The sequence below is a fragment of the Nannospalax galili genome, unplaced genomic scaffold (assembly GCF_000622305.1).
Source record: "Nannospalax galili isolate Female #2095 unplaced genomic scaffold, S.galili_v1.0 scaffold284, whole genome shotgun sequence".
Classification (NCBI taxonomy): domain Eukaryota; kingdom Metazoa; phylum Chordata; class Mammalia; order Rodentia; family Spalacidae; genus Nannospalax; species Nannospalax galili.
In genome coordinates, this window is record NW_008354281.1 from 2,092,513 (window position 1) to 2,119,747 (window position 27,235).

The 27,235-nt window shown below is 39.7% G+C and overlaps 1 protein-coding gene across 2 annotated transcripts in view; it reads left to right on the top strand.

The window, feature by feature from the left end:
• The first annotated feature begins 209 nt into the window (after positions 1-209).
• The window catches only part of Rspo2 (R-spondin 2), a 172,353-nt gene continuing 145,327 nt past the window's right edge, over positions 210-27,235 (top strand). The window contains exons 1-2 of one of the 2 annotated variants that reach the window (XM_008851507.2): positions 210-981; positions 1,353-1,630. In XM_008851507.2, the coding sequence (XP_008849729.1) occupies positions 1,516-1,630 (115 nt within the window). In that variant the 5' untranslated portion in view covers positions 210-981; positions 1,353-1,515. The remainder of the gene's footprint in view (positions 982-1,352; positions 1,631-27,235) is intronic. The other variant, XM_008851508.2, reaches the window with a different exon arrangement.

Sequence of the window (27,235 nt, forward strand, 5' to 3'; positions counted from 1 at the left end):
ACTGAAAATACTAATCTCGCTCAGTAAACTGAGTGTGAGCTTTAATTTCAGCCTCGCTCTGACAACCGCGAAAGTCTACTTTCAGAGCTTCCTATAAAGCACAGCCGAGGTTTAAATGAAAAATGGCAGAGGTGTGGCCTCTTATAAGATGTGGTTAAACTTTAGATTCTGCTTATCAGAAGCAGCAGCCACAGCTTGGAACTTGGGAAAGAAAAGTCTGAAAGACATCCTCAGTTTCTCCTCCGATCCTCCTGCAGGAGGGTAGTGGTGAAGTTGGAAGTGACCCCAGCCTTGGCGTAAACAGCGGGGCTCCGGGTCCGCAAGGCCAGGGGGTACCCCTTACCCAAGCTACTTTCAGTACTGAGTTTCTGCTGGAGTGCGGCTCCCTACAAACTGTCAGCTCGCTTTAGGACCTCAGGGAAACCCAAGCGTTTCTGGCTTTAGGACCCAGGAACTCTGAGGCAGCTTGGATTTAGATCCTAGGACCACAGCACCACCTACTTATAGAAGCATCCTGAGCCTTAGCTGTCTGCATCTCCATTGGAAAGTGCGCTCACCACATCCCTTCGGCCTCCTGGGCAGCATTCCGTCTGCCCCAGCGTGGACAGCGAGAAACCTTAGCTGTGAAGTGGCGGTGGAGAGAGACCTGGAAGCAGCACGATTGGATCCCTAAGCGGCGAGTAGAGCAGACGCGCCCCTGACCGCGGGATCGCTCTCGCGGGCGTAGACACAGCATCCCAGTGGTTGCGGTCGCGCTTGCCCGGCCGCGCGCTCCTGCCAGGCGCCGGCAATCCCGAGGACCCTCTGGGTCCGCTGACCCTGCCTCAGCCGCCGGAATCCCAGAGCTGCCAAGAGCTCCCGGCGGGTGTCGGCAAACTTTTCCCGAGCCCACGTGCTAACGGAACAACCCGGCTCGCTTCCCGAGCCCGGGATGGAACGCCGCGCCTAGGCACGCCGTGTGGCCCGAGACACGCGCGCACGGTAGGCAACCCATACCTGGCTGCCCGCTCTCCGGTGGCCGACTGCCCGCCACGGAGGGTTGGAGAGCCTTCCTAAAGCCCCACGCTCTTAGTGCTCCCGCAGCGCCTTCCTTCCGCACAGCGCCTGCACACCGCCCTTTTCCCGGGTCAGAACCCGCAGCTCAGCAGAGGTTGCTAATTCACTGATGGTTATTACCTTCCTCTCCAAGTCTCCCACAGCTGTACCATCTGCATTAAACTACTCCGTAGCTTGTGCCAGTGGGTTCACTTTCTCCTTCTCTCCCTCTTTAAATAGGGAGGTGCGAAGGTGCAGGTTTCTCGTCGGGGTTCTTTCGGTCCCCTACCCACCTTGCTTCTCCCCTGTTCTCCTAGGTTCAAAGCGGAGAGATGCTCAGCGAGCGGAACTGACCATTACAGCCCCAGGGCTAGTGGCATCTGTCTTGACCTCCCCAGCCGCGCGAGCAGCGCTGCTTCTGTGCAGGAACCCCAGGTTTCCCTGACTTTGAGAGGCTCTCTGCCCTGCCCGACCGTCCAGATGCAGTTTCGCCTCTTCTCTTTTGCCCTCATCATTCTGAATTGTATGGATTACAGCCAGTGCCAAGGCAACCGATGGAGACGCAGTAAGCGAGGTGGGTCGCGTTCTGCTGAAGGTGCGTGGGGTTGGTTCCTCAGTGGGTGGGAGTGTCGGGGTGCTCAAGCACGTCAGGCTTTGGTACTCTGGAGCAGGACTGTGCTCTGCACCTCAGATCTGGTGGGCTACAGCTCCCCACTTTTAGGGTGTCAAGAGCTTGGCAAAAGGTGTTCTTCTGCTTCTATTGGGCGAGGCTCAGAGAGAAGCGCAGAGAGCCGGTTAACCCAGCTTCCCGCAAGCGCTCAGGGATTCATCATGTGGTCCCACAGTCCGCGCCTCCACTCCTGAATTCTTCCTTGGCTCATATTTGCTATGTGGGATCCATTTTTCGTGTTCTCTTCTTTTGTCCTCTTAATCATCTTCCCGAAGTCCCAAGTGTCTTTACCTTCCCAACCCACGTGCTTCTTAAATCCTGCTCCTGATCTCTTTGGACAGCCTGGCAAGATTGTGGGGGGTGGGGTGGGGGGTGTTTGGGGGAAATATTAAGTTGCGTGGGAGAACCCATGTTTCCAAGAAAAGAGCAACGTTGATGTTTTTCTGGAACCTGACAAGAGATGGGAACTTTCTAAATTAAGTAGCAACTTCTGCTCAGGCTTTCTGGGGGAGTTCTCCCCTGCAGTGCGAATGTTTTTAAAAATAGGCCCACATTGCCCGGTGTTTGCTTTCCCCAAAGCAGCAATTTTGGAGGAAGTTTTTTGTGCTCAATGAAATTCACTTGCGGCTTTTTAATTGCTCATTGCTCCATCACTTGTGTAAAGAGCAGAGAAAGTGGATGGTAGCTTCCAGAAAGGTTTCAGAGAACTAGCCTTTAGTGAGCGCATATTTCTGTATTCTGTCTTCCAGTCCTTCTGGGGGCTGTAGCTAAGCCAACTGCATTTTAAAGCTTGTGCAGCTAGACACAATGAAGTCTTCTGGGGGGATTTAAACAGAAACCACACCACACAGGCATACGCATTGAATTACCCACGCAGGGACTGTGCATAGCAGCTCCTTGCAAGCCCCAGGTGAGAGCCAGTTGTCTCTGACTGCAGTTTGGTCTTTTGCACAGTTAGAATTTGTCATCAGGTTCGTAGACTTTAATCCCTACCCCCTCCTAACCCCACCTCCATCCCCTGGGATATAAACATCTCCACCTGTGATGTGATATGAACTGTGGCTCTACATCTAGCCTTTGCAGACTTCTAAAAAAATGGCTTTTTGGACTTTATTAAGCTGTTCTCACCTATGGACAGCGGTTGGCCTACCCAGGGCAGAGCTCAGGGTCACTGATGTTCCATTTTCAAAGAAGCCTGTGCTGGCTATTGTTGCTATGTATCTCTGGATTATTATAAAGGACACATACACCCACATCCCTCTCTGTCTCATTTCTGACATTTGGAAAATGTTTGTTTTCAGAGATGATCCCATATGAAAATAGGAAGAAATTTCTTCCTATAGTTTGTGACAGTTTCATGTTGATATTTGTCTTTGAAAAGTCCCTCTCCATCTCTCCTGACCCCTTCCAACCGGCTCTGTTCTCAATGCCAGTATTTTATTTCAAGGTACTACTTGGCAGAGCCAGCAATTTTTGATTATACTGTGGTTAGAAGTGTTTGGAGAAGCTCCCCCGACTTTTAAAAACCAAAGCTGCAGTCAATTTAGTTGAAAAAACCAAAGTGTTTAAAGTTTGCACAAAATACAGAAGTACCTAAAACTCCGGGCCTATTCTTGTTTATGAGATGACTTACTAATTCAGTGATGGCTTTTGATTCACACTGCTCGTCCCCCTGTGGTTGAGTGGAGAAGAGTCAAGCACATTGTCTGAACAGAACTTAATGCCTCCATGCAACTTGGTGGAGAATGGACATACAGCACTCCTGCGGCCAGGAGAGATACTGCATGCCTTTCTTCTACAGGGATATCTCCAAGGCTCCTCTGCCTGTGCTTTTCTTCTTGGCTATCTGAGACAGATCCTGTTTATTTCAGAGCTCACTTTAGCAAAATCTTTTGTAATAACTGCCATGTAGTAACCCAATTAGAAAATGTGCAATAGTAATTTTTGACAAATCAACTTTGCCATTTCATGGACTGAATGCCTTCAATACACACCAAATGGTATGGCTGTTTTTTTTTTTTTTTTTTTTTTTTTTTTAACTATCGTATATTGCTGGCTTTTTTTTTCTCCCCCTCAACAGATGGCCCTTCCTAAATCCCAAGTTTCTGCTTAAAATAACTACAGTCCTTAAAAGTGACCATACTATCTGTGCCAACAAAGACTGTACTGTGTTTTTAATTAAAAGTGGAACTACTTAAAGGACTGGCTAGACAGTACAGGGTGGTAGTAGCTTTTCTGCCCTGCAAGGAAGCTTAAGGACTGGATTGTGAGAATATTGAAATGAATAGAGATCTAACTCAAGTTCTGTGAATTGTCCCTCTTCACAAACTTAAGCTGGTTTTAATTGATCTCATGCCCACTGATTGATCCTACACCAATTGTTGTGCATACCAAACAATTGGCTTTCTCAAAGGAGATTGATTTAAATTAGTTTCTTGGTGAATGCCTGACTACCAGCCAAATCGTGTCAGCACTGACAGTTGACATGCTAGAGCCTATTGTAGTACCAACATTTCCCTTGCCCTTTTGTTTTGCATAGTGGCAGTTAAATATTACCTTCTAGGAAGAAAAGTGATGACTACTTTTTTTCTTTTTTTTAAAGGTGTTGTAGCTTAGAAGATGAGTTATTTCCTTAGCTTTGTGTTCCAACACAGGCAGGCAGCAATGGTACCAGGATTGGTTAGGCTTACCCCTGGGACCTTATTTTATTTTTTTTTTCTGTATTCCATCTGCAAATAATCAAACCTTCACTGTGGCACATTCTCAGAACTCCTTTGGTGTTATGTTTAGTCTGCTCTATGATCTCAGATGCTCCATAATATCATTTTCTTAATGAAATAAAATTCTTGGCAGAGATCAGATAATTTAGTCAGTTAAAATCAATTGCATCCAGTCTGGAATAGAGAGCAAATGTATCATTTAACTCTATGTTTTATTTCAAAGATAGCCAGAGGATTGAGGAAATAAAATGTCGACCTTCTCAACCTTTGGATAAAACTTTGGGGGAGACCAATATAAATAGTTCTTAGATTTTCTTCCCTTTATTTTGAAACAATCATAAAATAAATATATTTTATAATCATCAATAGGGCCCAGATGAAATAATTTTTTATTAATTAGGCACAAACCTAGTGCTAAGAATGCTTATCTTTGTAAAAGGGAGATACATAACAATGCTTTGGCAAGCTGATTGACAACTCCGTTTTGTCTGCATAGTAACAATATGACATTTATCAGACCCTCCATCCCTCTTCAATATGTAATTCCTATTAGCTACTGTTAGCCACTATTCTCTGCATCTGAATTGGTTTCTGATGATTTATTTGTATTCTTAAATAGTTATTTGGTTTTAATTTTTTGGAATTGTTATAAGCCACATATTGAGCTGGATTACTGAAAATATATAGCTATATTATAACTTTATGATGGCCTCTTGGAGTTTTTTGAGCTTGGTGTGTGATGACTTAATTTTCTATCTTTTCCATTCTGCTGATATGCCTGGGCATAGCAGAATCAAGGACACTGGAAAACTTCTCAAGGAAATTTTTGAAAGCAACCGGGCTTCTGGACATGGCACTTGTGTTTCTGGTGGTTTGCTCACTGGGCACGGTGCTGCAAGTGCTGTTGCTTGTAGTCTTTTCTATCAGAAGCTTCGGGGTCTCTTTCTTCCATAGCATCTCATTTTCACAAAATTACATTTGGCTTCTTCTACAAAGATGAAGTGTTTATCACAAATAGTGTGGTGTGTTTCTGGCAGCTGAGGCTGGAAAAAAAGATAAACAGTTTCTCTTTAACTATATAGAGCTAAATTAATTTGTCCTTTAAAATTTAACGAAGAGATTTGGAGATATTTGTTTTTCATAAGTACTTTTTAATAATGTCTGATTTCCCCCACTATCCTTTCAAAATACAAAGTGGCACATGGAACGTATTAACCTACACTTAAAAGCTTCAAAATACATTTCATATGCATGCTTACTTTTTTAAGTTCCAAAATATTTCAGAAAAGTTGATGTGATGTTTAACTTTCAACATAAACATGTTCTTTTTTTTCTTCACTCTATTTTTAATTGGCTGCTTTTGCTTCCAACATAATTGCATCAGTTTTTTTGGCCAGTGTTTTAACTAGTACAAGGAGGTCAGAGGATTGCTGTGCTCAGACCAACATCTTACTTGCCACTGAAATTTGGAAGGGATTCAGAATAGGTGATGTTCTCCTAGCCCTCCATTTCTTTTATTCATTAAAAAAATTTTTTTTACAAAAACTTTATTGAGAATTTCATATATGAATATAAGGTGTTATGATCAAATCCATGCCCACTCCCTCCCCTCCAACATTCCCCCTTCTGAAGAGGTAACCCTAAAATCTTTTAAGAATTAGATATAAGCTCCCAAATAGTTTTGACATTTTTGGCCTTTGGAACAGAGTTATGTTGCTAACCAGGCTCAAGGACAATTTGACTTTTAGCTAAGAAACTGGCTACATTTCTTTGGTCTTTTTACCCTAACTGCCTAGCCAATTCCTACCTCCTATTCTTATCACCCCATCCTCTGAAGGGGTTACCCAAATTGCCAGTAGGGAATAGGGACACAGAATACTCTGGCTTCTCCATGCTGAACAGGGATGCAGGGTGAGGCAATTGGAATAGCCCTTCAGTGCTAGCCCTCCATTTAATTCTGGCATACTTTATCTGCTCTTAAATCCAAGCCTGAGTAGAATCCAATATTTGTAGTAATCACAAGTTGGAAATGACATTTCTAATTCCTTAATGCAAAACTACTTCTTAATTTATTCAGCAACTGGCCAGTTCACAGATTATCCAGGCTACTTTTTCTTTTTTCTTTCCTTCCAACTGACTGCCTCTAAATCCTTTTCCCCCCTCCTTTCTGGAGTCACCCAAGTTCAGGAAATAGATGACAGAGAACTTTTGCCATAATGTTTGATCACTACTTTGCTGAGAAGAAACGGTAAGATTTGGGGTGAAAATGAAGTTTAAATTTTCAGTAGTTTTCAAGATGTCGTGAGGATTGTTATCCCTGCCCTCTCATTGCCCATGGCAAACCAAAGGCTAATCACTAGGGGAAGACAGTATTATATTTTCAGCTAGGACAAATAATGCAAGATGCTAATTATAGTACTAAAGTGAATAGATAATATATGTAACTGCATATATAATGGGGACGTTATACATGCATATATGTTGGGGGGGAAGAGAAAGAGAAAAAACAGTGGAGGTTTGATGTGAGAGATTTAGCCTTTTCAAACTAAAATGATTTTCATTCATTTTTCTAGTCTTTAATTTCCTTTTCTTTTTCTCAGGATGCAAACATCATGGTGGGGATATGAGGGGAGGGTGTTGCTTTCCTTTGCGTGGCCCACTTCCCACCTGTTCTTCTCTTTTCCAGGATCTTTTTCTTTGATGCACTTATTAAGTATGGTGCTATGCCACTCACCTAAAATTATGGTTTAAATTATTTTTTTAGTTAACATACAAAAAATGGGTTTCATTCCTGCCTTTTCATGCATACATGCCATTATACTTTGCTTTTATTTACCCCCCTCCACTGACCTTTCCTATGCCCCTCCCCTGTTTCTGGCCTCCTTCTGCCTTCATATCACATATATTCCTTTCCCTTTTCTTGTCCCCCACACCATTTAGACCCAACATTCCTAAATTCCTCTTTTGTTACATCACTGTTCAATCTCCTCTCCTCCTCTTACTTGATGATGCTCTTGATTTGGTTCTCTTTGAGGCTGGTTACAAACTGGTTTCTATCCTCGTTCTTTTCCTGAAAAGGTTTTTGTATCAAAATTGTTGGACTTTAGTCTTTGCAGTAGTTATAGGTTAACAGCAAAACTAAACAGAAGTTCCAGAGGTTGATGAAAACATCTTCTTCATCCATACCCGGTACATCTCTGGTAATGTCCTTTTGAACCTTTATTACTCATCCCTTGGGAGTAATGAAATTCCCCCCATTGCCTCTTCCCCATGAGAGCCTCTTCCTCTACTCAATGACACTACAATACATTCTTTTTGGCTTATATGTTCTGTCCATTTCTCATTGTTGTTCCTCAGTCTAAGTATGAACTACTAACTTTTCAGCTTTATCCCTTTCATCCCCATCTGTTTCTTTAGTTGTTATTTCCAAGTACAGACTTCAACTCTAGTCCTCAACTTTTCTTTTAATTTTATGTGTATGAGTGTATTGCCTGCATGTATGTAAGTGCACCCATGTCATGCAATGCCTGTGGAGGTCAGAAGAGGGCATCACATTCCCTGGAACTGTAGTTAAAAATGGTTGTTTGCTGCCATGTGGCAGGAGCAGCCAGTGCTCTTAGTTGGTGAGCCATCTCTCTAACCTACGCTTTTCTTTTTAAGCTTAAGATTATATCACACTCTGATTTCCCAGCTACTGCTCTTTGTTCATGTACATTCAAGTTTGCCAACTCATTTCCTCTTCATAGCTCTCCCTGCATGTGTACCTCAGCTTGTGTTTCTGATCTCCATTCATGGGGTTTCCGTTGTCAAGACTTGGAGTCTTGTTCCCATCTTTGCGATTTCTATTATTGTAATAAAAAAACTCAGTTCATTACAGCTGACACTATTCCTGAACGGACAGTCTACTTCAGATGTTTGTGTTCATCCCATCTTTTCCATTTCCAAATGTTATTTCCTGCCTCAAACCTCATAGCCTTCTCATCTACAAGAATCTCCATCTTTACACTCCATCCTTTAGAATGCTGCCACACAGTATTATTCTCAACCACGGACGTACTCCTGCTGCTACTTGATTCACAGACCTCAAACGCCTCAGTCTACATCTCAGCTGCAGAGTGAGTGTCAACCTCTTGCACACAGTGTTCTTGTCTTCTGACTGAAACCTATTCCCAACCTTCCCCCATTCTGAGAGTACTACATGCTTAAACTCTATCAGACTGCTTCACTTGCACTGTTGAATGAGTTAGGATGCCCAGTTTAAATGCCACTGCCTCCAGGTAGTCTTCCTGGAATTACCTTCCTGCCTTTTTCTGAAGTGCACATAAATTATTCCTGTATAATTTCTTAGCTTTTCATACTACTATTAAATGATTCGTATTTTTCTTCCTTATTCTGGTTATTTTACCACACGTCTTATCCTATGTTGGACTTCTGGAAGGAAGCATTATGACATAGTCATTTTGGCACGTCTTACACTATACCTAACAGAGTTCCTCCTGCGGAAATTGCAGTTCAACAGATAGACGTTAATAGGAGACTTCATTATCTATCTTTAGGTAATTTATCTTGCTGGACATGGTGGCACATGATGCCTTTAATCCCAGCACTCAAAGAGTAGAAGCAGGTGGATCTCTGTGAGATAGAGGACAGCCTGGTCTACACAGTGAGTTCCAGGCCAGGTGGGGCTACAGGAAGACCCTGACTCAAACAATAACAACAAACAACAACAACAAACCACTCTAAATAAATAACAGATTTGAACCCTTTTGGACATTGATGAAGTTTGAATACATAAGTATTAGTTTAGCATAGATATCTAAAATCATCTCCAGCCAGCACACATTGTAAAGTCTCTGATAATTTCAGAAATCTACAGTATCTCAGCATTTTTGTGTGGACCCAAGCTCTTATCTGTTATTTTAATGAGAAAGTATCCTTAATTGGCTTTTGACTTGGAGTAGAACAAGAAAATCTCTGGGAGAGGGGTGCTTGTGTTTTAAAAAAATTCTTTTAGCAAAAAAGGGGCAATAAGGGACTTGTATACCCCAAAGACTTTATTCATAAGAATTACTTACATGAACAAATACTAATTTAGGAGAGATAGAAAGATATGTACCTTCTTAAAAGGTATCATACTAATATCAAAGATAAATTACTGCGTGTGCTGGATAGCTTTAGTGTCAACTTGACACACCTGGGTTGAGGAAGCCTCAATTGGGGAATTGACTCCATTGGACTGGCCTGTGGCCATGTCTGTGCGGCATCTTCTTGATTCTTGTGTGGTGTGGGATGGCCCAGCACATTGTAGGTGGTGCCACCCCTGGGCAGGTGGGCCTGTGTTGCATAAGAAAGCAGGCTGAGCAGGGGCCAGGGGAGCAAGCCGGTAAGTAGTGTTCCTCCATGGCCTGTGCTTCAGCTCCTGCCTCCAGGTTCTTGCCTTGAGTTCCTACCTTGGGCTTCCTGATGAACTGTGACCCAGGAGATGTAAGATAAAATAAACCCTTTCCTCCCCAAGTTAGTATTGGTCAGAGTGTTTTAGCACAGCAATGGAGAAACAAACTAGGGCACTGCAGAAAAATTTAACCTTTACTTTTATACTTATGACTTTGGTATGAAAACATAACTCTGAGAGACACAGGCATGTATATGTGTATCTGAGGTCTAGTTCCTCCATAGATGTGAAGCGAATATATAAAATTTGATATGGTAGTACCTTTCAGAATGCTGACATTTCATTGCTGTGTAGATAAAGGTGGGGCCTGCTTGACTTAGTAAGATAATGTATGATTTTAAAAACTAATAATTAAAAGGATGGGTAGAACTAGACTCCAACTGTAGTCATTGAGAAATAGAAATCATTTTTGAACCTATTCAAAAGTTTTTCAGACCACAGACTCTTATCCTGTCTCGCAGTGTCCTACAGCTCATAATTATGCTAATAAAGCAGCTGACATTAAATAGCTAGAAGTTTGGGGTGGAGTAATTAATAGATAGGACCATATGTATGTTTCAGTAGAAGTTACATAATTGATACTTTAATTTTGCAAGTTTTATTTTTTATGGGTATGAGTGTATTGCCTATATGCATGTAAGTGCAGCCATATTGTGCAATGCCTTCAGAGGCCAGAAGAGGGCATCGGATTCCCTGGAACTGGAGTTCTGGACTGTTTTTAACCACCATATGGGTGCTGAGAATCCATCCCAGGTCCTCTGCAAGAGCAGCCAGTGTTCTTAACCACTGAGCCATCTCTCCAGCCCTCATAATTAGTACATTTAAAAAATTTAAATATTTTATTATTTTTATTTTACATGTATGAGTATACTGCCTGTATGCAGGTAAGCATACCTGTGTCATGCAATGACCACAGAGGGCAGAAGAGACTGTTGGATCCCCTGGAGCTGGAGTTATGGACAGTTGTTAGCTGCCACGTGGGTTCTGGGATTCAAACCCGGGTCTTCTGCAAGAACAGCCAGTGTTCTTAACCGCTGAGCCATCTCTCCAACCCAATTAGTACATTTTTGATCATTGCTTATGTGAATCATAGGAACTTCTATTTTCTGATATTACAAGGGCCAAAACATGTGTATGGGTATATGTATACACTTGTCCTGTATTTGTCTCTATGCATGAATTTGTATTGACTGTATTTTATGGATATACATATAGAATAGTCAGCATATCAAAGAGTAGAAATCTATTAAGTATTTCCAATTTTTAATTTTAAAATTCAAGAGAACCAATCAGAGGTAACTTTTATTACTTTGTCATTTTGAGGAAAAGTTATAATTTACGTAAACTCTTTCAATTTTCGTCATCTGTTGAAGGATGGAATGCTTATAGAATATAGGTTTTCCCTCTCAGACATTTCTATTGAGAAGCAGTTATTTTGAGGTTCAGAAGTAGGGTCAGGATTTTTGTAAGCTTCCTGAAATTAGAAGCAAAACTTGTTCTCTTTGAAGGCAAAGGAGAAGATTTAGATCAAGCCCTTTCTAATTTTATCTCATTAACAAACATACAATATATATACATATATACATACACACACAAACACACACATTAGCATTAGCTTCAGTGTGACTTGTTAGATCATGCTGCCAGTTCACAGAATGCTCAGAGCCATGGTTTGGTAGTCTTGTATCCTAGACTGTTGTGCTTATGCTGGATCCTGGCTTCCATGTCAATACATAATTTTTGTACCATGATAGTTTTCATCCTTCATGTGTTGCTAAATGAATACAGCTTGTCAACCAAACACCTCAGCAATTAAAATGTATAGACCAATAGAGGGCACACTTGGCATTCTTTTCCTTGGTTATGTGGGATTTGTGCTTATTTTTGTTCCTTGGTTTGGGTGGGAGCCCTGCTCTGCTTTCTTCATTGCTACTGTTATTATCTTGATGTCATCATACAAAGGAACAAAAGGAATGAGTGGAAAGAGCTTTAACTCTTCCTGAACATTTTTGGCTTGGGTTCCACATCTCCTCACCAGAAAGACAGTCTTAACCAAGTCACAGTTTTAATGCTTGTGACATGGATGTTAGAGATTATGTTAGTTTGCAGTTAATTTCTAACTTCTCAACTCACAGAAATATCAGTTTAAAAATTTTACTTAAATATTTTCCATGAAGTGTATGCCTAAAAGTTTAAGCTATTGATAAAGTTTGGAGTTGCCCAAATGACTCTCCATTAGTGCTTCTCTTTGATCTTTACAGACAGATCCACTCCCCCTCCCCCCCAGCATGAAGCTCTCATATTTTACTTCTTTAGAAATGGTTACTATCATCTAATAATATTTGAAACCATATCTATATTTTTTTCAAAATACCAACCCCATCATATAATTAAATATGACTCAAGGTTACTGAGTTTTTCTCCTCACTTGTTTTCCAACACACCTTTCTAGTACTCAAAGCTGCCTTGTATTGTAGAGGGATTTTTGTGCTATGGCAGTACATTAACCTGCATATTTAGTTAACTACCATTCTTTCTTTCTCCAAGACTTTGAAGCCTGACTTGGCTTTGCCTCATTAGGATGTCTAATCTGCTCTGCTCTCTATGCAGTTTAGTAGAATTACATATAATACAGTAAAGAATCTGTGCCTGAATGATACATCCTATGCCCACTTATACCCTTTGAGATAACTATTCACTGTTTTCACCTATCTTATGGCCATCAATGGTCTTTAATTTTTTTATATATATTTTAGTTCAGAAATATTAGCCAGGCATGGTGGCATATGCCTTTAATCCCAGCACTTGGGAGGCAGAAGCAAGCAAATCTCTGTTAGTTCAAGGCCAGCCTGGTATACATAGTGAGTTCCAGGCCAGCTGGGGCTACAGGGAAATGCTGTCTCAAAAAGACCAAATAATCTATGCATTATTTTAATTTTATGTGTATGAGGGTATTGCCTGTGTGGATATCATACACCGTGTCATACAATGCCTGCAGAGGTCAGAAGAGGAAGTTGGATCCTCTGGAACTGGAGTTTCGGACAGTTGTTAGCTGGGAACTAAACTTGGGTCCTTTGCAAGAACAGAGTGCTTTTAACTGATGAACCATCTGTCCAGCCCTCCATTAATTGTTTTGAACACTGCCCTGAATAAGAGATGTTTGGTCAAGGCTCAGTTAATTGGAGAGAATTACTGTTGGAGCTTCCAGGTTATCACACCTAAGTAGACACTAAAATGATACAATCCTAGTCTTTTATCTGTCATGTCTTATAGACAAAAAAAAAAAAAACTTTGTTAAAATAATTGCTAATTTTCGGCACTTTTTCTTAATGTTTTAAAGGTGCTCTCTGTCTCTGTGTCTCTATGTCTCTATGTCTGTCGCTGTCTCTGTCTCTCTTTTCCTGACACATGCTTTCCCTCTCTATGTATATACTCTTAAGGGTTGAGTTTATAGTGTATTAGTTTATTGGTTTTAGTTTAGAGTTGTGAGAAGGCAGTAGAAAACAGCTGTAGTTTAGTTAAATGGAATGAGAATGAGGAAAAATAGCTTAAGATTTTCTATTTCTTCAAGGACCTGTACATGTATCTAATGATTTAGAGAAAGGAGAACTGTTCATTCTATAGTCTTTCATTCATAGGTGAAATATATATGTGTGGCTACCTTCCCTCCCTGAGCTTAGCATGGTAGAGAAACTGTGCTGGGGTCAGGAGACCAAGTAATTGGAAAAAAAAACACTGGTGTCTGTAAAGTGGACAGTAGTGGTTTCCAGAAGCACTCTTAGTGGGTTGAGGTTAGCATGTTGTGGAGTTGGGGAAGCTTGTTTTACCACTCCTGGGGGCAAGTAAGTCATGCCATGGCCAATGTGATTCTTGACTGAATCCTTCCAACTTTGGAAGATCTTCTTTCTTCCTTTAGGTTGTATTATCCTGAAAGTTAATAGGGAGCTTAAAAACAACTCATTGAAGATCAGGACTTTAGTGCAATGTACTTGTTCTTTTATGCAGAAGTCAAGAGCATTAGTCCTTTTCAGTGACTAAGGGGACCACAGCACAACATTAACTTGAAGTAATTCAAGGAAATAATAGCTATTTTAAAGAAAGATTTTTTTTTGTGTGTAGAATATAGAGTGGAATAAGACATTTAAAATGTTGAGTGGCTGATTAACATCTGAATGGATGGTTGGGAATGATGAGGTGGGTTTACTAGTAAAATCTTAGCCAGAAACACACAGTTAATCTTCGAGAATAAATTCTGTGAAGAAGTAGAAAACTGGAGAATGGGAGTTTTCATTGATATATAGTTTTTGAGATACAATTTCACCATTTAACCACGTGAAGTTCTAGTTAACTGTATGAACCTTTACAGAATCGATCCTTACATTGACTTTACTTCTTGTTGCTTTCTCCTTTTGGCTGAAGGTGAACATTGAGTTCAGCTGTTTTCTCATCAAGCTTTCTGTCCTCTAAAAGCTGCCAACACCCATTTAGGGAGCATTACGGCAATCTCAAGATCGCCTGTCTGGCCTGTGGCATGAGAGGTGATTTATACTAAATGATGAGTAGTATCTGATACTGGTGTTGGGAAGGGGTGGGCCATTCATACTGGTGAGCTGCATATAAAGGGATGCTAAGAATACGCCTTTAAAAGGCTTCTGTGAACTTTTTCAAATGTATGACAAGGTAAAGAAGTAAATACTGTAGCTTTTAAATCCTCCTATCATGCAGACTAAAGAAATAGAGATTTTGCTGTACTTTTTGGGGGGGCATCATTTAATGTTTTACTGGTTGAAACACTACAAAGTAAACCCCAGATCTATACCATCTTATTCTATGTGTCTGACTGGATTTCTTCTAAACATGGATATTTTCTTGCCAAATAATGGTTATTAACATACCTAACAAAATTAGTTATTCCTTGGTAGCACCTATTAATAACTGTATGCCATAGATTCCCACCATTGTTTCAGATCTCTTTGTGTAGGTGGTATGCATGAATCAGCATTCAAAATAAAAGCAAAAACAAAAACAAATCACCTAGTCATTTTACTTGGTTGTATGTCCCTGAAGATTCCTTTCAAGGAATTTATTATAATTTCAGTGCACATTAATTATTCACATTAATGCATTTCCCTGTGACATTTCCACACATATACTTCAAGATTTCTTTATTCTATAATAGTATTACTTTGCCACTTGTTTTTATGCACCATTAATTTATTTTTCAAAAAGACCAGTTTTCTGCAGAAAGTCCAGCTTCTTGTATTTGTCTATTTGTTCCTTTGTTTGGCTCAAGATCTTCCTTTATCTTATATATTTTTGGCCAACTGGAAGTTCTCCTGGAAGGCGTGATTCGATTCAGGCTTGCTCTTCTGGCTAGGATACTGCACAGGGATTGCTGTGAGCTTCATGTTAGATTACACCAGAGGGCATGCAATGTCGTGTTTTGCCCTTCTGAGCAACACTAAGACTAACCAATGCGGTTTTGTAGTACCAGCTTGATCCCTTCATCGTCAAGTTCCCCTTAGCCTTTCCTCTAATGGTTCCGCTATTGATGATCTGTGAGTCATCAGTTTCATTAGAGGTTGCAAAATAGTGTGGCTTTTGTTGTTGTTTTATTCCTCCTTCATTTATTAGCTGAAATTCTATTAAAAACTCTTCCTTTTCAGCCGTAGATGCTTTGTTATTATGAAACAGGTCTCATAGCAAAAGTGAGGGAAAAAGTCCTTAGTTCTTTAGCCACCATTTTCAGTAAAAAGTTGGTATGTGTGAAGCTGGACAGCAGGTTGACTACAGTACAGGCAAACAGAATGTTTTGATTTCTGTCAAACCATAGGTTGTTAGAGGGAAGAGGTCACATAGTTTCTGTTTCCTGAAGCAGCGTTAGATGATGTTAAAAAAAGATGTTGAGCCGGGCCAGCACTTGGGATGCAGAGATAGGCGGATCCTCTGTGAGTTCGAGGCCAGCCTGGTCTACAGAGTGAGTTCCAGGAAGCTGGAGCTACAGGGAGACCCTGTCTCAAAAAGACAAAAAAAAAAAAAAATAGTAATAATGTTGTGGCTTGTGCTAACAGGAGTGAAAGCCTAACCTTCAGAAAACCCGAATTCCATTAGATATATTTTGATAACGTTTTCTGTTAATAGTTTTCAGAGAATCTGGTAAGGGAGCAAGAGGCGGCTTTAGCCTGGTACAATCTGAGGTTCATTGGCTATAGGAACAGTACTTGGTGCTACTTAAACACCCTCTGAAAGGCTTAGAAGAGGAAAATCTTTCAGGGGATCAACTAAGTGATTTAGAATAAAAATATAGTCACCTGAGAGGAATTAATTTCCTCAAGCTCCACCTGTGCAGAAGCTCTTAGAAATTGTTCCCGTGCTCCTTGTATGGTTCATTTTCTACTGTGAGGTTTGTACCTTGAAGATATGTAAGGAAAAGGTCTCCTGACCTTGATAGTAAAGTTCTAAAAAAAAAATTAATATGCTTCTTAGTTTGTAGCTGCAGTGTCTCTTCCTGCTTATAGATCTCTATCATTTAAGAATTGAACTTACCCCTGTTGCCCAAATTAGCACTGGTCTAGAATTTGTGTGATGCTAAAAGATGCCTATAATATGCACATGTAATTGTTTTATTATCTAACAGTTAAATTCAAATGTCTATTGAGAAGATTAAATGAAAGAGCCTTTTAATTTTGTATATATATATATATATACATAAAAACTGTATCCAGAGAAGTACTGTACTTCCCCTATGCAATTTTCATAAAGTGTCTTCATAGTACAGTAAAAAATATTGCTGGGTATCGTACCCAGGGCCTCAGTCCTTCCAGAGAGGCCCTTTAATATTGAGCCACATCCTTAGCTACATAGTTCTTTTAATAGAGCAAAAAGTATTGTGAACTGAAGAAATTGGCTATATCATGAGCCACATAGTGTTTTGAAGTAAACAAAGAGATGACATTTAGTAATTGAGTACAAAGACATGAACTACCAGTACCACCCTTCATTAAATGTGACTTTTGAAAGTTAATTTTGTAATAAACCTTCTAACTGTTGAGACATGTAGGTGTTTTATCTTGAGATCAAATAGTCAGACTTTATATCTGCATTTATTTAAGCAATTGACTTTAAACATATTGTAGTTTCTAAAATAAGCATAAATCTAAAATTTGTTAATTGTTGAAAATGAGGAAAATAGATACTGCCACCATGTGAAAAACAAAGCTACCAGAAATCTTCCCATTAAGTGAGGACCACTGATAACATTTTGGCTTTTCTCACTCCAATTCTTGCTTTTTCTTCTTTGACATAAATATTAAATTCAGAAACGTTACATATCACAGACATATATTTTTAACTCTTGTAACTGTGTAGGATGTCTGCACCATAAGTTGTTCATGAAATTTTAGAGTCTACTTCCTGTTGGACAGTTAATGCTGAAAAAATTTAAAGATCTCTTTAGTTTTTGGTCTCTTTGAGACAGGGGTCTCCTGTAGCCCCAGCTGACCCGGAACTCACTATGTAGACCAGGCTGGCCTCAAACTCACAGAGATCTGCCTGCCTCTGACTCCCAAGTGCTGGGATTACAGGCATGCGCCACCATGCCTGGCTCAAGATCTATTTTATTTTTAATTATGTGTATATGTGTGTCTGTGTGTGGGTAAGTGGGTATGTGCACATGAGTACAGGTGCCTGCAGAAGGTAGAAAAGGGAATTGGCTACAGTGGTGCTGGAGTTACAGGTGGTTGTGAGGTGCCTGATGTGAGTGCTGAGAATCCAACTCAGCTTTTGTGGAAGCATGCTCAACCACTGAGTCATCTCTTCAATCCCAATTGATTCTTTTTTTGAGACAAGGTCTCCTGTAGCCCCAGTTGACCTGGAACTCACTTTGTAGACCAGGCTGGCCTCGAACTCACAGAGATCCACCTGCTTCTGCCTCCTGAGTGCTGGGATTAAACACATGTGTCACCATGCCTGGCCTAATTCTTAAAACCTTTTATCATGGAAAGTTTATTTAAAATACTGCTATGAATGAATATCCTTAAGGATCTTTTTCCACATCTTATTTTTTTTCTCATGGATCATTGACAAAATGGATATAACAATATATTATAATGATTACATTGCTTTTCCTGTGTTCCAAGTATAGTTTTTTGTTTCATTCTGGTTTGGTTTTGTGGTACGGGGGATTGAACCCATGGCCTCAGGCATGCTCTGTACCACTGAGATCTTTATTCTTCAGCTTCTTGAAAAATATTTCTTAAGGCTATATACTACTTAGTTATTCAAAAACCTTGTGAGAGACCTCATTTTCTCGCATTTCCAAGGTGAAACATTGGAGGTACCACAAAGTGGCCAGTATATCCAAGGTTGTAGAGTTAGAAGTGGCAGTGCTAGAAGTTAAGCCTAGGCACCCTGACTCAGGCATGCCCTTAACCATCAAGCTGGAGATGTGGGCATACAAAGTTGTGCTGTTTGTAATTCTGTAAGCGAGAGTGGTGGCAGATTGCTTTGAGCCTTTGGTAATGCTTCTTTTATTTAAACGTCTTGTTTAAATGTTTCTATTGAGAATAAAAGGCATTTCTTTCACCCCAAGTAGCACCTATTTAAGTAGAAAGATATTCCATTCTTTCCTGCTTTTTCCATGGCTCCAAATAAGATTGAGTACCAACTCGATTGCTTAAATCATATTCCTTGTTTCCTATGCCTATACCTCATTCTTTAGTTATATTGACTTTTTTCTCTAACTCTGCCACCATGTGTAGTTCACATTAAGGCCATGTCCTTCCCCACCCACATCAGTAGCCTTCCAACTCATCTTATGCTCAGTTCTCCCCTGGATACCCAATAATACAAGTTGGAGTATTTGATTCCCCCAATTAAGTGCTTCACTGTATTGTATCCATTACATCCCAGATCAACCCCAAGCTCCTTGCCCAGTCTGGAAGGCAAGTGACCTGAACCTTTCCACCTCTCACTTTGTTAGCTCAGTCCTGCCTGTACCTCCTGTTTCTTGAACACTCTAATTGTGTTTCTGCATCAGGACTGCTGTGTTTCCTGTATACAGTAAACTTTAGACAAGTTTCTCTATCCTTCCCTCTAAGAGCTCTTTCCCAAGTGACTGGAACAGTGTCTGAAGCAGCAGCACATTTTTCCTTCCTTACCATTTTCTGTATGAAAGTCTCAGGCTAGGACTAGTAAGCAGATTGAGGGGCCCTGGGCACAAACTTGAAGGTGTGTGATTTTTCATGCTGGGATGATGACCTCCTTGAATTTTGGAACCTGAGAGCTTCTCTTGTCTCCCTCTAGTTACAATTTTATTATGCTAATCAACTGTTTATTTCTCAGACATTCTAGAATTTTATCTGTTTTTTTTCCCTTGTTTCTGTAAGAGTCAACACTCTGCATTTGTTCAGTTTTTTTTTTCCTTTAAATCATACAACTAGACATTGTTTCCAAGCATTCTTTGGTGTGACAGGGAGCCATGGCCTGAATTCTGATTTGTGAAATGTGAGCAGAAGTGATGTACTCATCACTCCCATGCCTGTCCCCAGTAAGCCTCTTCAGGGTGCTGCTCACTGTGCTGTATCTGCCAGCTTGATGCACAGGACTGAGCCCTTTTCTCTGATTCCCTGTAGGATGACAAAACCGCCATATGGTAAGAGCTTGTGTCTGGGAATGACTCTGTGGAAGTCATTCCTTCTCCCTTGAACAAGAAACAAGCTTCAAATGAAACACTCAGACGAGCTTTGTTTCAGAAGCTAGCATTGCTCACCCTAACCTTCCTCTACCTAAAAACTTACATTACAAAATTGTGGGAGCTTTGTTTACAGTGTATTACCAGTGCCAAATACAGAGCTTAGTCTGTTATGGGTGTCCAAAGAATGTTTTTAATCCCAGCACTTGGGAGGCAGAGGCAGGTGGATCTCTGTGAGGTCAAGGCCCGTCTGGGCCACATAATGAGGTCCCGGACAGCTGGGGCTGCAGGGAGACCCTGTCTCAAAAAGACCAAAAAAAAAAAAAAAAAAAAAAAAAAAAAAAAAAGAATGTTTTTTAAAGAAATGCAACTTGTAAATATCAGCATGAATAATTTCAGACAGAATTTAAAAGTAGTAAATTCAATAAATAATGAATAATAAATAAATACAGATTAGGAGGGGCTGGGGAGATAACTCAGTAAAGTTCTTGCTGTGTAAGTGTAAAGAATTGGGATTAGATCCCAAGAAGCCACATAAAAAGCCAAGAATGGTGGGATATGTCTGTAATCCCAGCGCTGGGAGGCAGAGACAAGAAGATCCTTTGGACTCGCTGCCCAACCAGTCTAGCCAAATTATTGAGCTCCAGGTTCAGTGAGGGAGACACTGTCTCCAAGGAAACACACACACACACACAAACAGAAAGATGGAAAGTGGTTGAGGAATGCACACACTTACACACATATATGAACACACACACGTGCACATAAAACACAGACAAAATAGATTAGGAAATATATTCTGAATTTCAAAGGAAAGCATTGGGAAAAGATTTATGAAAATGCCAACTTCAGCTAACTCTTAAACACAGTTTATTCATTTTTATAGGTTTAAAAATATTTAGTAACAAATCTTTTGTATATTCCAAAGACATGCCACAGTAATTTTACCCTAAAGGTGTAGAATTTAATTATTTATATTTTAGCCTATGTCAAATCATTTTCATAGTTACATGCCTATACTTAGAAAATACTGAAATATTTTCCCTTCTCCTGATTGTGTCAAATGTATTTGAAATTTTAAGAATTTCTTAATGTATCTGAGAAGTAATATACACTTTTATTGTGTAGTGGAATTTCTTCATGTTTAAGATTCAGTAGATTATTTTGCTTACCCAGGGGTAAAAACATTAGTTTGGATTAGGATTTGGTGCCATTCCTTCTAAAAATGTCTGCGTTCTAAGAACTGTGTATTGTTTGGCACTGTCCTATTGATGAGAAAGGTTAGTTAAGAGTAAGAATTATCTTCTTAGGAAGAGAATCTATTTTTAATTATTGGAGATTTTGAGAATCTTGGTATGGAGAACAGCTAAGAGGAGAGCAAGGACTTTTGCTAAACAAAGTTTGCCAAGTGGGCTGTGGTGGGGGTCTTGGAGCATGCTGCTGTGAGCCACACATCTCTTCTCACATAGGAACTCCACAGAAGCCACATGGACGGGACTTGAATTTATTTTTTTTCCTACTTACATCCTAAGGTCATTGGTAATTTCCCAACCTAGTCCTAAAAAGTAATTCTTTATCCATTAGCTTTGACACAAATTAACATGTCTATGTATGTGTGTATGCATGTGGTGTGTGTGTGTGTGTGTGTGTGTGTGTGTGTGTGTGTGTATGTGTGTATGCATGTGGTGTGTGTGTGTGTGTGTGTGTGTGAGAGAGAGAGAGAGAGAGAGAGAGAGAACACATCTTTTTGACCAATCATTTAAAATAAATGATTGAACTAAATGGTCTCAGTTTTACCCTCTATTGATATTTTTGACCAAACATCCTATTTAAAATAAATGATTGAACTAAATGGTCTCAGTTTTACCCTCTATTGATAAAATTCACATCTCTCTTCCTCATTTGGTTGAATTTTTTGGTACTGATTGAAATTCTTTCATGTCTTAATTACTATGTAATGCAGAGTGCACACTTAATTTTGCATTTCGTGTCTCAGTTTTCCTATTTGTAAAGTGGGAGTACTAATAACCAAGATTAGAGTTTTGCTACGATCATTAAGCAGATGTTACAATCTTGGGACAGTGCTTGATGTGGAGCAGGCGTGCAGCAGGATTTTCTGTTCGCTTCCTCCGTGGCAGCTCTCTGTTCTCGTTGCCTCCTATGCCAGGTCCTCAATAAATTCCTCATTCATGGCTTCGAGAGACTACTTGAAGTAGCATCTAAGCTCAGTGACCCACCTCAAACTGCTAAAGCATGAAGGAACTGGGGAAAAAGTGTGTAGCTTAATTAGTCTGACATTTTGCTCCTGAGGCTGGGGACTCATTCTGAAGGAAGTTGGTATCAAATCCTCAGGAAGCTTGGACCCCTCAGAAAGGGAGATCTTTGCCTTACACCTGGCTAGTCTGGTGGGGAATAGTATATATGCAGGAGGAACACTAAATATTATAGGTGCAAAATACAAGTTACAAAAAGTAATGAGTTTTGTGGAACTTTCAAGGCTGGTGCCTTCAGCCAGCACATGCTCAGTTTCTGAGCTGTCCATCTGAGCCAGCTTTGGCATGGCCCAGCTTTTTAGGAACAGGTGCATTTTACTGTGCGAGGGAATCACATTGCAAATAATCCACCAACTGAAAAGCCGACATTTGCTAACATTTTTTCCTTTTACCATTAATTATAGCATTTCTATTTTTTAAAATACATATACAAATCAGGTTTTTTGCATGTACACAGTTTAGTTTGGTGTAAGTTATCAAGGAAAAATTAGGAAATGCACAAAGAAAACACTTGAAGAAACAAAGTTAAACTAGCGGAACGCTGGCTGTATGTGTGAACTGACAACTGTCTTTAGTGACAGTGAAGTAGAAAATTCTGACTTAGGAGTCAGAGCCGTGGGCTGCAGTCTTGGTTACTCATCAGCTCATGGTGATGGCAGGGCCTGAATAGTCCTGGCCTTCAGTCATGGGAGTGAATCTAAGGACCTGGCTGCTGTTCTTTGTTTCTGAACACTACTCCCTGCCTGTCTTTCCTTCTCACTTACTGGTCCTCTTTTTTAAAGAAAACTTTCTTTGGCATGTATACACATGCATGGTATGTGTGTATGCATGTTCACATGTACATGAATGTTTGTGTGTGTGCAGAGTTGATGCCACATGTCTTCCTAGCTTACTTCCTCTCCATTTATTGAGGCAAGATCTCTTGTCATTCTGCTCATCGTGGTGGTGGTTAAATCCAAATTAAGAAAGGGAATTCAAGAGCAACAAAATCAATATCTAAGATTACTTAAATATGAATCAAAACAATGGTTAAGAAAAAAATGTTGATGTTTGGCTAGTCTAGCTGACCAGCTTGCCCCAGGATTCTGCTTCCCAATTGCTGGAATTATAGGCAGCCACTGCACCTGCCTGGCTTATGTGAGAGCTGGGAATCTGGATTCCGTCGTCCCCCCTGTTTGGGTGGCATGTACTTTGTCCACTGAGCTATATCCCCCTACCTCTGACTGGTCCTTTCAAATGTCTTATATCACAGCTCTAACAAGGCTGTTGTGACTCCAAATCATCTAACAAATCTCCTACCATGTCCTCAAACCATTCCTTCATTCCTCCAAGCATTCCAATTTTTATTGATGAGGCTTTTAGAAAATAAATTGTGCTTTAAATATTTCTCCCAAATCACTTAACATCTCAGGATTCTTTTTCTTTTCTTTTTACTACAAGAAGTAGCCAACTCTGAAGAAAAACTGGATTTCTTTGTGCCACCCTTCACTCCTTCCTTGGGGATGTAGCCACACAGCTCCATACTTTACTTTTTCAAATCTGTAGTCTTGATTTCAGTCCTACTCTCTTCCTTCCAGTTCCCTTTGCCATGTTCAGTCTCAACTTGGTGATCTTCAGTGACATGCTGTTCAAATTCTTTTACAGCAATGGAATTGTATTTTAACATGTACACAAGCTTTGATTCTTCTGCTCACTCTTTTTTTTCCTTTATCACGTGTGGTAGTGATAGAGGGAGAAAGGCAGGGGACTAGGGGAAGACTTTGCTCTTGGCTCAGCCGTAGCACTCTAAGGCTCTTGCACAAGTTCTTGCCCATGAGTTGATTTTTATGGGAGAAGTTGGTCCTTCACTTCCTAATTCATCTGTGGTATGTTTCTGTAATCATCACTGTAGTTATTCTCCCAGTGGTGAAGCCATCTAAAGGTGCAAGTTGGTTTTACTGAATCCAGGACTCTCTTGCCCTAGGAGATACAGAGACCTTGTTGTTCTTGATCTTAGAGTCAGTTTTGCTCTACTTTTCAGCTCATGCTGAGAACAGTGGTGACATGGGGCCCATTGTCAAGGACAGCCAGATTTTGAGTTATGTTCATTGTTTATCAGGTAGTAGCAATAGTTTTTTCCCAGAGACTTTGATTTATTTACATATGCAGCTTGTTTTGCTTTTTTCATTCCAAATGGAGTTTTATTGATGCTTCCTCGTCTCCTTTTAGTTACTTAAAAAAGAATCCCCTTGCACTTTTAATTTTTATTAAACCAGAAATAACTAGAAAAAATATATCAGATAGCAAATTAAACACCCACATATATACAGTGTAGAATAAAAGATTAGAAGCTTACCCTATTTGCTTCATCAACCCATTTATTCAAATCTGCTATAATTCAGTCAATAAGTAAACTTACGGATATCTAGGATGGTCTTTTGAAAGAAAGAATTGTCCAAGGGAATGTATTTCACTCTTGTACAAATTGTTTTACAAATTAACTTTTATTATAATTAACTGATTTGTAAATCAAGTAAAAAAAATCTATTAAAGTGAACATTCCAGCATCTGTGGACTTAAAATTACAAAACATCTCCATTTCATTGGAAGGCTTTTCTGGAGTTGTAGAAATTCTATTTGGAAATTCAATAGATATGAAATAAATATATCCTGGAAAAAAGAAGCATTTGGAGGACACTGAATACTTCTAGGTGTTGACTAACCATAGTGGAAAAAGAACATCCAATGCTCTATTATTTTTTGTTTTTCTGGAGATGGTGGAGTTATATACATGACAGAATAAAATGTTTTGTAGTTTTGAAATTCCCAGCTGGGGTGGGAGAATGGAAACAGCTTTGTGTGCTCTTTCTTCCTAGGATTTTAAAGGGGGGCAGTAATGCCTAAGTCACTTAAAAGTTTTTTGATATTTTTTTTTTGTGTGTGTATGAGTGTATTGCCTGCACGTGTATAAGTGCACCCATGTTGTGTAATGCTCATGGAGGTCAGAAGAGGGTGTTAGATTCCCCTGGAACTGGAGTTTGGGATGGTTATTAGCCACCATGGGGGTGCTGGGAATCGAACCTGCTCTTAACCACTGAACCATCTCCAGCCCTAGGTTACTTTTAATTCACCTTCCAAAATAACATATTCACTAAGATTCCAAGTAGAAGAAAACAAATTTTAAATGTTGAAAATTTAATAAACATCTTTCCCACATTATTCTGCTGGCAGATGTTCTAGGACTTCGCTGTGAAGTTGCCACTCTCTCTGGTCTCTAGTTGCAGTGCTCATGCCTTGTCCACCTTCCGTGTGATGCAAGCTGAGCAGACACGGACAGGTTGGCTTCACTCCCCTTGCCCAGCATTCCTGGAATTTCTTTCTTAATGCTTCTCTGAGTTTTCTTCCTCGCAAGTTTGTGTGAAGCATATCACAAGAGGCGAGGGGCTTGGTGGATTGCACTCTAGGTAGAAGCTGTATGTCTTCATCTTTGCAAGTTGCTCAGTTCACTAGACTTTAGTTTTCCCTCTGTTAAATGGATGTTAGTAGTACCTACCTCCTTAAGGCAATCATAAGGACAAGATAGTAATACTTTCAGAGTGCTTAATATGGTACTTAACAATAGGTACATAGTAAGAATAAAGTGTTTAATTCTCTGCAAAATTATTTAATAAATAGAAGCAGATCTCTTATCTTTATAGGATAAAGATAAGTCTTTATTGTGTTAATACTTTAACTTGTCTGAATACCTTGAATAGGCACTATAGTGACAGTAGACCACAGCTTCTTTTTAAGTGGCATCCATTTTCATAGTCTAACCCTTCCCAGCAGCCTTCTCTTTATTTTTCTATTAAAATAAATAAGAAAGAACATTCCTGATGGATTTTGAGAACGTGTGTAGTGAAATGTACGCCTTCCTCATTATTAGAAGAGAGCTCCTCTGTTAGCAAAATGGGAGGTCACAAATTTCCAGAGTTCCCTTCAATGTATTGTGGCTCAACTTTGACACAAGAACAATAGAAAATTGCAATTAAGTATTTGTAAGAAGGTAAGAATGTCATTGCATTTCGAATTCATCAGTAAAGCTTCATAGTCTAGATGATGTCTGTGAGTTATGTGAAGTAACACTGGAGAGCAGGAAGGTGATAACACCAACTGCTGCTCACACTTGGATGGGGAACTGTAGGCAAGGGAATGCTTCTTGGTTACTGAGCCCCACTGACCACTCACTGATGTCTCTTGGTGCCCCGCCTGCTTCTGACTCATGGTAGCCTTTGGTTCATGTCTTTGCTCCACCCCTCCACTATATTTTAATCTTTCTTAACTTTCATCTTCTCCAGATACTTGGAGACAACGGTTGTCTTTGGGAACCATTAAGGATTCTTTGCTTTTTCTTCAATTACATCTGATACCTAGGCAAAAATTTGATGTTTTGTACAACTTGAATGGTTAATTTTTTCTAGAGATACAATGTGGATTGTCCTTAACAGTTGTTAGGAGATGGATTTCATAGAATAAGTATTTAAATTATAGTCCATTTTATGTATGATTTCATAGGATTGTGTCAGTATACTGGTTACAACTTAAATTATGGACTTGAAGGGTGTCTTACTCATATCTAGGGTATGTAAGAGAAGTTATTAGAGTAGTGCTTTTCAAATGATGTCTAATATTAGCCTTAAAGTTTACCTGATATGATGATGATTGCTCCTTCCCAAAATGAATGGTTTGAAAAGTGGTCGGTGAGTATTTCCAGTGCCAACCTTAGCTCTCTATTCTTTGCTTTGTGTCACATCATGTTCACATCCTAATGGTTTTGCATGCCACTGAATAGACAATCTTTCTAATCTTCTGAATAGTCTAAAAGAAGTACTTGTTAAATGTTTCATGGTGTGTGTGGTGTGAGAAAAGTCTATAATTGTTCTTGATTTGGATGTTTTGCAAGGCAATCAAATCCCAAATATTATAATCCAAGATAAATGATAGCACATTTTATCTTTGCATTTTTGAAATCTTATTATGCTGTTCTGCAAATGTATAATCGTTTTCTTTTCATAAAGCCCTAAGCCTAAATTATGGCTGCTCATTAACAAATGGTTTCCATACTCTGAAACATGTGTGGGTGAGCCTTATTCAGGCAGAAACTGCCCTCATTTGCATTGTCTGGAATAGAGGCAAGATGTTCAGCATCTAACTGTACCTATCCCATTTTTTTGGCCCTTACAAGATAAGAGGTGCTTCATGTTTTATTGCATATTTACTTATGTGGCACTAACATAGGGAGTCTTCATTTCCATAACTAGAGATGGCAAAGTAGGAAGAAATTTAAAATGTAGCTGTGTTTTATATTACACAGTTTAATTCCAACCATATATGTGGATATATATATATATATATATATATATATATATATTGCAG